Source organism: Seriola dumerili, unplaced genomic scaffold, assembly GCF_002260705.1.
Source record: "Seriola dumerili isolate Sdu_G_001 unplaced genomic scaffold, Sdu_1.0 BDQW01000191.1, whole genome shotgun sequence".
In the NCBI taxonomy this organism is placed as follows: domain Eukaryota; kingdom Metazoa; phylum Chordata; class Actinopteri; order Carangiformes; family Carangidae; genus Seriola; species Seriola dumerili.
The window spans coordinates 2,927,834-2,940,613 of record NW_019174446.1 but is presented as its reverse complement, the minus strand read 5'-3'; the positions used below and the strand labels follow the sequence as shown (position 1 = coordinate 2,940,613).

Here is a 12,780-nt window from a genome sequence, read left to right as displayed (position 1 = left end):
GATGAACTAATACAGCAGTGCTGGGAAACAACGTGATTTGACGCGTTATTGCTCACATGTTTTCTCCCCGTAGACCTACTGACATTGACTCTGGGATTGTTTGCACGGTTTCATGGTTCCGCTGTGACGATTCAAGACGGAAATTTGTCATTTTTTGGCGTCTTTGGATTCTGCAATTTCTCTGTTGATAGAAACAGAGAAGAAGACCGTGTTGGTGTTATTGGATCGGATTTGGTCAGTTGAGTCTCCGGTATAACCTTCACGGTGTTTTCGGCTGCCGCTGTCCGGCAGGCAGCCTGTTGTCTGGACTCGGAGCTGTCCGCGGTGCTGAAGGTCGGAGCAGTTCCTTCGTTTTTAGGAGCAGGAGCTGCGGACAGTCGTCACTAGATTATCGGGACTTACTGACGGCGATCTTTCTGCACATAGACACTGTTTTCCCTCAGCGGCACCATGGGTAAGCTGAGTGAGCATGAGGCTGTGACTGCAGCGCGTTTTCACCGGTCATTTTGTTTGTCAGAAATGGGACCATTTCAGCTCTCTCGGGGAAATTGTACTGCTGTAATTCTTTTCAGAAAATCTGTCCTCAGGCGAGTTCAGTCGCCTTCACCCTTTCGAAGATGGAACATTTCTGTCGCGTTAATGTTTTCAATGCAGTATTTTGCCGACATGTATTTTTGCGTCCAAAAAATAAGTGAGTGCTAGTCCTACTTATCCAAAATGTGAACACGTTTATGTACTGTAGGTCTGAGTGAGGCTGAAGGGTAGGGAATGTGGGTCTAACAGACATCAGCCATTTCCATGTACAACCACATTTCGGATCTCTACAGTATTTCCCTCCTCTTCCTCTGTCTCTGAACTTCAAACAAGGAACATAAATATTCATCAAGTCTATTATTATTACTGGCGTGCACACTAAAATTAGAAGCTCATTAAAATGTAATTCACCACGTGCAGTCAGTGTTGGAGCATGTGAATGTAGGCCTACCCTTTTTATTCTCATTGGCCGCTTTATGAATCACACAAAAAAAGCCCTGTAAACTTTTAATTCTGCAGAACTGCATCAAAGGGCTTAATTCCATATACAGCGTCAATGAAACTTATTTATATTTATATTATATATTTGCTTTATGGAAACTGCATCATTCACCTTTGATGTAGAGAAGAAGGTTAGGGAAAATCTATGCAGGGATAATCAGAATATTAAAAATCCACAGTTTCATCAGTCTTGATAGACATCATTCAATGGCCTACATGTGCATTGCAATGCCTGTCATTGCAGCCTATTACACTGTGTAGCCCCTGGCTGTGACAATAATTTGCTGTGGAGTTTAGTAGATAGTATCCTTATTGATGCCTGTGTCCTCAATCTGGACTCAGTCCAGACAAGGATGTTCCGAGGAACACTTCACTCCCTGAACAATGAGTCTTTAATGAGTGGTTCAGTTCACCTCAGTTCGGGTGAAGGAGAGAAACACCAAGGCAATATGATACCTATGACAGTTCATTTACCGCCACATCAATATTGCAGCATGTGCCATCTCTAGGCTTTACTTCAGCTCTTTTTGTGAAGATTAATTTTCTGGCATCTTTGCCTTCATTAGACGGCTGATATGAGGCAGGGTGGGAGAAGATATGAAAAGATATGAAATGTGTTTCCCAGAAAGAAGGATAGTATAGAGGTCATGGTTACATTGGATGCAGGGTGTCCACGTGATTTGTTTTAACTCTAATAAAATTAATGCGGCAGCGATCACAACAAAGGCCCTCTCTAAATTTTAAAGAGCCTCCTGTGAAATTAAGAGAAGAGTAATTTAGCAAATAAATTACACATATCGTTATGAATGAATGAATGTAAAATGAATGAATGCAAAAATGTCATTGATGTAATTTAACATTAGAGCTGCCTTTCCATTTGAGCACACTGTGATATGCCTGGAAGGATACTGCTGATTCACTCTGGAGCCTCTGTTAAGTAACGCTGTAGTGCAGTTTAATGGCCACAAGAGAGAGCTCAGTGCTCTCTCTTACTGCAAACCCAGCTGGTTTGTGTATGTGTGTATGACTCCTCCAGGAAAATTTTGAATGGAGCAGACAAATAGGGAACATGTAAAGTACATTGCTGAAGGATACATATTATTTTCTATGTAGTTATGTGTAGTATACTGTATGTACGATACAGGCCAGGGCTATTCACCACAAAAAAGGTATTTTTTTTAAAACCATGTGGTAGACTATATAGCCCACATCATAAATGTTTCCTGCCAAAGATGGTCTGTCATCCTTGGCCGGTGTATTTTTTGTTGTTCTCACCCTCCTAAGCACACACACATTTTTTGGAAGATCATATTTGCTGGTAGCAATGAAAACACCCTTGATCTGAAGAGAAAGTATTAGAAAGGAAATTATTTATTGATCCCATGGCACTGGGTGTTTGTTTCCCTTAATTCAGTGCCTCTGTAAACAGCCTATAGCACATTTAATAGAGTATATATCTTCCAGGTGTTTGCAACGCATGATAGAGTTTTTAGCTTTCTATTTTTAGCTGCAGGTTCAATGACTGTGATATGTGCAAGCACAAGGAGAAATGGCCCTGCCCGAGGGCCGCAGCCCGTAGCCCACTTCCTGCGCTCAGCTGTGAAGAGTTAAGCCGAGGTTGTTGTGTGTGTGTGTGTGTGTGTGTGTGTGTGTGTGTGTGTGTGTGTGTGTATGTGGCTGCAGTAAAAGTGAACATACCTCTGGCTTTTACAGCTGCTTGATCCGTGTGTGTATCATTGTGCATACATGCATCTGCTGTGGACTCAATGTGGTCTATTAGGGAATGAGGGGTATTAGAGTTTCCTGTTAGTGTGGGTTGAGCTCACGCTGTCTTTGCACTAGAAGGTTAGCAGCCTCATGCTGGGTGATGTCTCTGCCAATGTGACAAAAGACAGAAAAAGAGTGTAATGAATGAAACATGTTTCTGTTACTGTCACATGTCTGTACTGAGATAAAGCATTTAGGTTATTTCTATGATCTGAGGCACTGGAGAATATAGTCTTTTAGAGTAGAATCTTAATGCTAAATCACATTTCAAGCTAGATGTTGTTTGAGTCCGTTTTGCATGCTTAGCTTGAACTGCTCTTTTCCAACTAAGAAAATCCTTATAGATAGGTCATATTCCACATACCTCTCTATTAGCTGATAAAACTCTTTAACCTCTTGGGCTCATGCAGCCCTTAAAAAACCCTCAGGATAATCTCTAAAGTGCACTGTCATCAAGCTCAAAACAAGGCTGTTGTTATTTTGCAGTTCATGTAATGTTTTGGACATATGAGCATTCAGCTTGGCACTGACATTTCCTTACTTTTGCTCTTCCTGCCTGATATACTATAGAAACATCAATTCTCATTCTGACTCTGTTCCAAAGTGCAAATCAAATCCAAGTATTGATGACTGAGGCTCTGTGTGCTTAACATTTACTGGACCCATGCACGTTTTTGTTGGCCTGTTTTTTTTGGAATAGTAATATGCTATTAGATATTCACAGATGAGATAAAAGCTGAGGGCTGAGAACGTGGTTAATTATTATTGGCAGACCCGAGTGGTGCACAGCAACTGACTCTATGTTAATAGCAGTTTGGTGGGGTAAATATCTAGGTCATAGGCTGCAGTCTTCCGTGAAGAAAATGGGGTGTTTGAGAGGGAAGGGAAGATTTCAGTAAATAACCACAGGTGAAACATAATCTGTTTTATGACTATGATTATGTTTACAGAGCTCAAACTCTGAAATGCATGTTACATTATGTTATTAGGGTACATAATGTGCTAAGATAACAATTCTCCTCCATGTGAAAATGAAATAGGCGTGCTAAGTTCACCTAAATTGATGAGATTATAGAAATAACAAGGTTAAGGTTAGGAATCACCCTTTAGTCACATGGAGAAATCTTTTGCCGGACAAATAAAAACCTAAACACTCACGTAGGAATCTTTTTCACATGCTGTTGATGAATTCAGATTCAGAGCTCTCATTATTTTTACTGTATGACGTCCAGTTCAGGTACATAGGGCCAGTTACCTTTGTTTATTTTTGTTTGTTTTAGCAAATCTCTGCTCTTTGCTGCATTGCTTAATTTGAAATCTTTGCCAGGAATTGGTGGCTACATTTTTTTTTGTAATTGGTACAAGGTGTAAAACTAAGCCACTTTTACATTGGTCCATATTGGTACTCTGTAGGATGTTAGGTAGTTTTTCCCCTGTTTGAGGTGGGGCACCTGCAGCCTCCTTGGCCTCTGCAGCATAAAGCCAACAGAATTAAGATATTTCTAATTGCCCTCTCCATGTGATAATTACATTTGAGATACTTATTTTCATTTTAATTTGTAATATAAACAAAATCAGAATTTGCGTGCGTGTTCACACATGTGTAAGTGTGTATTTGTGTGTAATTTCCAGGTGCAGGAAGTGATGTTTGGTTGATTAGCAGGAAAACTGGCCTTGGTGGCTACTGGGTCTTAGCCGATGACTCATGGTTCACTGCAGAGCTCTCGCCATGACCCCAGTTAAAGAGGCAGTCATGGCCTCACTGGCTCCAATCCTCTGGGACACATAAAGCACAATTTGTAGCCTCCCTGCTTCCATTGTGTGTCAGCACACTTATAGCCCATCTGTAACATTGATAGTTGGTCATAAATGTCTTGTGTGTCAATATCACATAGTCCAGTACATGCTGCCCGCGGTGTGACTGTTCAGCTTTTTTGCACTACGTTTGAAATATTTGAAAATTCATTACTGCTCAAGCAGCTTTAAGATGAAAAGCTGTCTCTTCCAGTGCCCAGGTGATTGTTGCTGTTTCTGAACTCTAAACATAAGAGTAGAACTCCCTATCCTGCTCGTTTTCGCTATATCTGGACATTTCTACAGTACGAATCGCAGAGAGAACAGAAGGTAGATGGCAACCTTTGGACTGTCCAGTGCAGTGTCTACCTACTGCTGCTAAATCAGTGTCAACCATTGTTGTGAAAGCTGAGGCTCTTTTATGTTGTGTTGCTGCAGTTAAAAGCATGACAACTGTGCTGACAGAACATGGCTTTATTTGTTTCAATATTCCTCTGAAAATAAATGATGGTTGAAAGCTTTGGATTGTGGTTTGTGTGTTTGCTTCATCTGTGAATGTTTGCACATGTATTTGCTCCTGATTCCAAATGCCAGGTTGTGCCAGTGAGAGAATGGAGGTTCATGAAATCCTCTCAGATTTTGTAGAAGTGCTCTTCTTCTGCCTTGACCAACCAGTTAGTAAGTTACTAGTTCAGTGACGAGGACTTTGTCTTTCACTGACTCCCCACCCATGAACAGACATGTTTGATGACTGAGCCAGCCATGCCACCGACTGTCTACTTGATTGTGTAATTGGACAACTGCTTTTTTGTCTGTGTGCCATTGCCTTAACATGTTGTGCTACAGGTTGTCGACCCCCTTTTGATCATTTGGTGGGTTCTTCCACACAGTTACTGCTCTTTATCTCCCTGTGCTTCAGGTTCTGCCAGCCACTCAGATAAGCAGTTGTGGTTCATGCCATGGCTTCAAATTCAGCCTTTGAACCACTGCAGCCAGTAACTGTACAGACCGGCACAGTTTAAGCGAGTTCAGTTAATCTAGAAATAACATATCAGTCAATTTTTATTTGATTCAAGGCTTACTGAAAAAAATGGCGAGCCACAGACCGACTGAGGGTGGGTGAGGCAGCATTCAGGGCCTGCTCACACTAATAACAGTAATGCACTGACTCAGCACTGGGACTGTGGTGGGGGGGTGGGGGTTGCAGTAGCTCTTGGCCGCCCTACTGGCTGTCTGGCCTGTCAATCATTTGGCAAGCTCTTAGTCCTCTCAGAAACACTTAGCTATCACTTTAAGTTGCTCTCTGTTAACGAGGCAGGTGAGGTCACCTGGAGCAGACATGTCATATTGTGTGAGTTTTCTCCACAAGATGAGCTTTACCATGTAGTGTGTGTGTGTGTGTGTGTGTGTGTGTGTGTGTGTGTGTGTGTGTGTGTGTGTGTGTGTGTGTGTGTGTGTGTGTGTGTGTGTGTGTGCGCGTGTGCGTGTGCGTGTGCATACATGTGTGTACAATGATGAGGGCTCCTGCCCATGGATTTATGGGACCAATGTGGTGAGCTGGCTGCTGGAGCTGCAGTGTAGAGCAGATATAGGCACGACATCACAGAGCAGTAAAGACCTCCATCTCTCCAGTCCTCGTAGAGCAGAACAGAAGGGAAAGGGTCGCTTTGCTTTTCCTTTTATCTTACCAAAGTGCTTTAACCGCAATCGCACGACCTCTACTTCCTGTGCCATCGTTAGGTGATATGACTAATCTCTGCAATCAGTGGTCATGTGGGCTCTGCATTGTCGCAGTTTGCTAACCAGAAACAAGAATTTAATAGTTAATGTACTGCATCATAACAACTAAGAAAAATGATCTCTTGTCTTGTGTAAGATGTTTGATCTGTACTCTGGACTCACAGATGCAAAATATATAATAATAATAATAATAATAATAATGATAAACTGATACCTTCAGTGATTTCAAAGGCTGCTGTATGTGTAAAATATGTCATCATTCACCTCATCAACATGAATTGTCAGTACTGTTTATGAACAGTATAACTGTGGGGTGAAAACTCAATACTCAAGTTTGCTGATTATTTTTTCCAATTCAAAAGATGGTTGAAAACTACCTGAAGATTCACATTTTGGATGTAAAAAGATTTTTACTCAGCAACACTGATCTGCCTCACAGTTATGTTACAGCTTTACATAACACAAACACACAAATCACTCCATTACAGCTCATCATAGGTTATATAAGACAATCTCTGCCTATCAATCACCAATCCAAACCATTAACATCTCCTTCTCTCTTCTCTCAGGTTATGTGGGTATGCAACTTGTGCCGAAAACAACAAGAAATCCTCACCAAATCGGGGGCGTGGTTCTACAGCTCGGGGCCCGGTCAGGTGCGGGGTGTGTTTGAGGGCGGGCCACAGGGGAAGAAGGCCAAACTGCAGGACCCGTCCCTGTACCCCTACCAGGGAGCCTCAGGGGACTTGACACCAGCGTCAGACAGAAGCAGACCTCACGGTGGGCTCCTGCCCAGACAGGGGTCCCTTGACAACGGTTCGGGGCTGAGGTACTTGGGACCAGGTGACGCACCCATAGACAGGTCAGTCCTATGTGTGAAAAAAGAATATACCCACTACATGTGCCATATGGGTTGTTTTTATCATTGTGTAAAAGACGTGTAGATTGTGTGATCGCGGAATAATTTATCAGAGAAGAAAAAGAACTTCTGATGATGCCACTTAATGTCGGTGCATGGACATAACTGCATAAGAGCCTTTTAGCACTAGCACTGATCTATGTGACCGTTGTATTGGTAGTGCAGAACAGTGACTCAAGCCTAGCATAAAAGCAGTGTCTCCTAGCAAACCAGTCAAGGCCCCATATAAAACTGCTTGTACATGGAGCCCATGAGGCCTATAAAGTAGACAGAGACATAGATACTGTATCTGGCACTAACTCAGCAATTCTACAACAGTCATCCACCCACTCACTGCCTCTCTTCTTCACACACATAAAGCACACGAGCACATATGAACACAAATGGCTGCATGCCAGGCTCAGCTGTGATGGGGTGCTGGCAGGTGAAGAGTGCTTGCAAGAATTTATACTCTCTCTTCCTTTGAGAGAAACTCAATTTTTTTCAAACTTGACTAACTCTTTTGTCAGTAGGAATATTTGTAAGCCGGTGAAGACAGTGCAAGGCTTGAAAATTAAGATGTGTCCAGGGTAGAAAACCAAGAGCAGGCCTTATTATGATTCAGGACATTGTGTTCTAATTGTCATATGGACTAAATGCCCCCTCTGAGTGGAACACTCTCCGATGCTGACAACACGGACATGCTGTGCTTGTGAATCCTATATCTGGTTGCTTATTTCTTGATACTGGTGTCAAGTAAGGTAGTTACTTTGATGTCCACATGGGGGCTCTTTCCTCTTTCTTCTTCTAGGGATGAAGAGAATATTATAGTCAGAATCTACACACACTGGAATTTATCTTCCCAGCAGAAAGCTAGGGAGAGAGCCATCTCAGAAAATACATCCTTCACTCATGTCCTTGTTTGCTCCTTCTCATGTGTAAGGAAATTCGACATTTGTCCAAACTTATATGTGGACATATATGGGCCAATTAGGACTTTACCTAGGATGTCCAAAATTCTTCTGCTTTGGACAACATACCTGTGATAAAAAGAAGAAAGAGAAATGGGTAAGGTCATCATGGCAGCGTTGAAACTCTGGAAGGGAACACGCCCCTATTTCTCTCCTGCGCTACAGTAAGGCTGTGAGATCAGGTTTTGTTTTCCATAACCCTTGGGCAGTCGCAGCAAGCATAGCTTACAGACTGACAGATGTCCTTGTCTCTCTGCTGGTCCTCCAAGCCTACGAGACCAGACTTCCCAATGGGAAGTGAGGAAATGTGGGCTACATATGTTGTACCATTCAGTGGTGAAAACACCCAGAATCCAAAGGGAGGGTGGCACTGAATTAGCCCTAAGTAATGGATACAATATATACATTCTGTATAGGTGCACTCACATTTATGTGGCATGTGCAGGAGGAGAAGGAGGTGAATTTGACTCCATCCCAATTCAGCCAACCTCTGTTCCTATTCGATACTGGCCTTATATACTGTAGGTATACTTGGTGGGTCACATACCCCATTGTCTAGCGCAGAGACACAAGCCTGTGTCCACAGTCCTGTGTCCACAGCGTGTTTGGGGACGCAACTCATTAGTTCTGTGTGTCCTCTCTCTGCCATTGAACCTTGTATTTACTTCTTATACACTCAGAAGCTGCAGGCGTTGAAGAGCTCCTCTGGAAAATGTTTGATTTAATTGCCTGATATTTTGCTATATGTGTATATATCCAGCATACCTGCCCATTAACCAGCTCCGAGTGTTGGATGTAAGTGTACATACTTTTAATGCTTTTACTGTGTAGTGAAGCTATTGTGCAACAGTGACCCATACACACTCAGAAGCATGTTATCTCTCCAAAATAGGCATATTTTCTCCCCCGTCTAGGTAAAATTTTGTCCCTCTGCTATGCTTGTTGAATCTGTCATCCATTATGTTTCTATATTTTCAGTTCAAACCTACAATAGCGCAGCAAAGAGCAAAGCATTATCTGTAACTACATGGTGTAATAAAAGATACAGTACTGTAAACCTTTAAGAATCATGCAGGATAATGGTGTTTTGTGTCTCTGTGCAACTGCAGTACATTAACCATCTTCTCAAATGGCTTGCTTTTTTAAGATGCTTTTAATGGATGATCAGACTAACTATGGATCAGACCATAGATCAGACCGCCCCAAGCATTCAGTCAGTCAGTCACTGTCTATTCTAGCCCAAGCTCTCGCCACTGTATATTAATTGATTGCATGGCTAGAGAGGTAGAGGGATACCAGGTACCAGGGAGGGATTCTTGCTTTGGCATTGCCCACATTTGCAGTGACACGACAGGAAACTGGCTGTCTGAAAATTCACAGGATAATGCTGATGATGGATCGCAGAGAGTCCATAAATAGAACTCCCACTGCATAAGCACCAAAACCCACTTTCATTAATCTTAAAGAATGTTTAAATTAACTCCAGGATGTGTTCTGCTGAAGAAAGGAGGGGAAAAAGCTGACAGTCTATTTATAAGGAGAAATAACTTGGGAAGGCTTCTAATTTATCTTGGTCTCGGAGGTGTCATTTGAATGAACACACAGATACGCTGGGACAGCTGCAGTGTTGGGTGAGGCTGATGAAACAACGATTACACTGGGATTGGAACATACTCACTGGTGGAATTTCTTCAGAATCTGCATTTTTTTGAACACATTCAACCAGGCAAGAGAAACGTTAAGCCTGCCAAAATGTTAGAAGAGGAAGCAGAACACACTCAGCCTGGACTGGCTCTTTAACATCCAGCCCAGTCCAGTATAGAGTACTTAGTCTGCCTCGGTTCAGCCTTATGTACCCAAACAGGCCCTAATGTATGCACACATGTCGTCAGCCAATAATACAGTGCTCCCCTCAGCCTTAAAGTAGTACTTCACATTGATACTGAGTAAGATTTTTACTAGTTTTCATAGTTTTGGTCATCAGTCCTATGATATAAGGTAATGTTTTACTTGCAAATTGTTGTGATCAGATGATGCTGCAACACCCAAAACTTTGGACGGAGTCCAATAAGGGGCAAAGATCCTCAGTTCACCTCAGATTGTCTGAACCACTTATTTGGAAGTGAGACTCAAGAGGAGCATACCTGAAACGTCCATTATAATTGTCCTTGGCATTGTAAAACTACATGTGTGTATGACCACAGAAAGTGGTGCAGGTCTTGGCTGAACTATAAATGAAATCTTCAAGATTTATGTGATGCTTACAGCAGGTAATAACACTGATGCTCAGTTTTGTTTTTGCTTTTAAATAAGTAGTTTATAACGTGATTAGCATGTGATCTTATTTGAGTTGGACTTGTCCACTAAGTTGTAAAGCTGGTTTCAGCAGCTTGTTACATCCCCAGATCTCAGCCATAGCTCTTTCTCAAGAAAGACATTGTGACATGTGACAGGAGGAAAAGCACAGGTGTAAATAATAAAATGAATGACGGTTGAATTCCACTTAACTGCTTCAGCTTCAGGGTGCTGGTGTTGCACATGCTGGCTCACCACCATCACACTGTCATGACTTACTGGGACATGATAATGTTAACATGCCCGTTCAAATAGGACAAGTTAAAACATCTGTTGTTAAAACATCTTTTCATTTGCTGAGTAACACAATGAAATCTACAAAAATAAGACCCATATGGTAGAGATCCAGTTAATGTTGCATCAGCATAGTCATGTCAAGGTTTTTAGTGTCTTTACAGAACCTTTGACATTTTGTTCTGTCAGGAGCTCATTTTTAATTTAGGGATGTGACTTACCTGCAGTTACTGATTATAATGTGTTGGTAGCAACTGAGCATCACAATGATATTGTTCTGTACAATACATGCAGTTGTCTTACATCGTGCCTAAGATAAGGCTGCATTATTGTATTAACTGCTCAATGGCTACTTATTTAGTCACTTATACTTTGTCTCCCAGGAGTAATATATTGAAGATCTCAAACACGGACACACAGGTCATCTTCCTGCTCAAGTCGTGGTCACACAGAAGAAGCCAGAGAGGTTCATAATCGCTCCATGTTCAAGTGGTTGCACATAGACTTCCATTGTCCTGACAAAATGTTTAATAATATCAAATGCTACATCAGGATAATAAGGAACCTTCTTTTCAGCCGATCACAGTTACATGCGGAGGCACTGATTGAATAAAATGGAGAAACATTAATTAAATAAATAAGTAATCCCCCGGGAAACCCCCCTTTTATGTGTGCCCTTTCCTCACAGACAGACACGCTCTCTTCCAGAGGTATTAGGACTGTCCTCCTTTATTACTGATGAGGAGCTGATGCTCTGAGGACAGATATGGAATATAAGGAAAAAAAACCCCTGACGACAGCATCGCCTTTCTACACTATATTGTATTGTGGTCTATCTGCTGCTGTGCGCGTCCCAAAGAGTGCGTGATAGAAGATGGAGAGATATGTCAAAGAGTGCGCACGATTGCATATCAGCCCTATAGTGTGTGCTTGCGTGTGTGTGTGTGTGTGTGTGTGTGTGTGTGTGTGTGTGTGTGTGTGTGTGTGTGTGTGGGCTGGTATGTGTTGGAGAGAGAGAGTGCGAGAGAGAGAGAGATAGTGTGTGTGTGTCTGCTTGTGTTTGTGCGTGTGCTAGCGCGAGTGTGTTCTCTTCATAGGCGAATGGAAATATGAGTTGAATGTGAGGCAGCAGCTGATGCGCCGGTAAGCGATGCTGCTGCTGCCGGCTGCCGTATAGGATGCTTCTCCGCTTCTTCTCTCCTCCGGGCGCTCCTTCGCCTCTTCCTGCACACCGAGAAGAGATTTTCGCCACAGCGAGAGGAAGAAAAGGCACGTTACCGGCACCGGCACTACCTCCCTTTTCTCCCTTCAGGTCCGAAGCAATATGACCGAAGGATCCCGCCCGGAATGCGTCTCATTTAAGGACACTTTTTACCAGGAGCGGCAGCAGAAATATGGAACTTGATCGGCGCCTTTTCTGCCTTTAATGCGCCCCGGGAGATAATAATAACAAAATACTGAGGAGGTGTATGTGTGGAGGGGGGCGTCCGGAGAGAGCGCAGGCTTTGGGATGTATTGTTGGTGAAAGGAAAAAGGGTGATCACTTACTGAGGATAAAAGAAAACGGAGGGGGAAAATGCAGTTTGAGACATTGCGTCAGTTCTGTAGCTCGGTTTTATCACATTTCAACGGGGCTTTCTCGGCGCCTCAGAACATCTTACAGACGGAGCTGTTCGAGCAGGCGTTGAGCAACATCGGGTGAGTGATTCCTTTGTAAAGAAATGCCCTGATTTATGAGGAAGGGCTTCCCCGTTGGTATGTCAAACGAGTATTGGGGGGGTGGGGGTTGTTGCGTTTATCGATCTGCAGCCAGCCTGCGTAATAACAACGTACAGTATAGCCTAGTACTGTTGCTGCTGCAGATATTTCCTGGCTGGATGATGGGGCCGATCAGTGATGCTGCTGCTGCTGCCGCGGTTGGCTGTGTGCGCGCGCATGTACCGCGTTTGAATGTTTGTGAAGAGGTGGTGGTGGGGGTGATGTAGG

The 12,780-nt window shown here is 42.9% G+C and overlaps 1 protein-coding gene across 20 annotated transcripts in view; it reads left to right on the top strand.

The window, feature by feature from the left end:
* rims2 (regulating synaptic membrane exocytosis 2) overlaps positions 1–12,780 on the top strand; it is a 144,378-nt gene that overhangs the window by 33,033 nt on the left and 98,565 nt on the right. For 12 of the 20 annotated variants that reach the window (XM_022753385.1, XM_022753384.1, XM_022753392.1 and 9 more), the window contains exon 1: positions 12,371–12,492. In XM_022753385.1, coding sequence (XP_022609106.1) covers positions 12,371–12,492 — 122 coding nt within the window. Of the gene's footprint in view, positions 1–6,905; positions 7,199–12,370; positions 12,493–12,780 lie in introns of those variants that run through there. The other 8 variants (XM_022753372.1, XM_022753381.1, XM_022753374.1 and 5 more) reach the window with 1 other exon arrangement.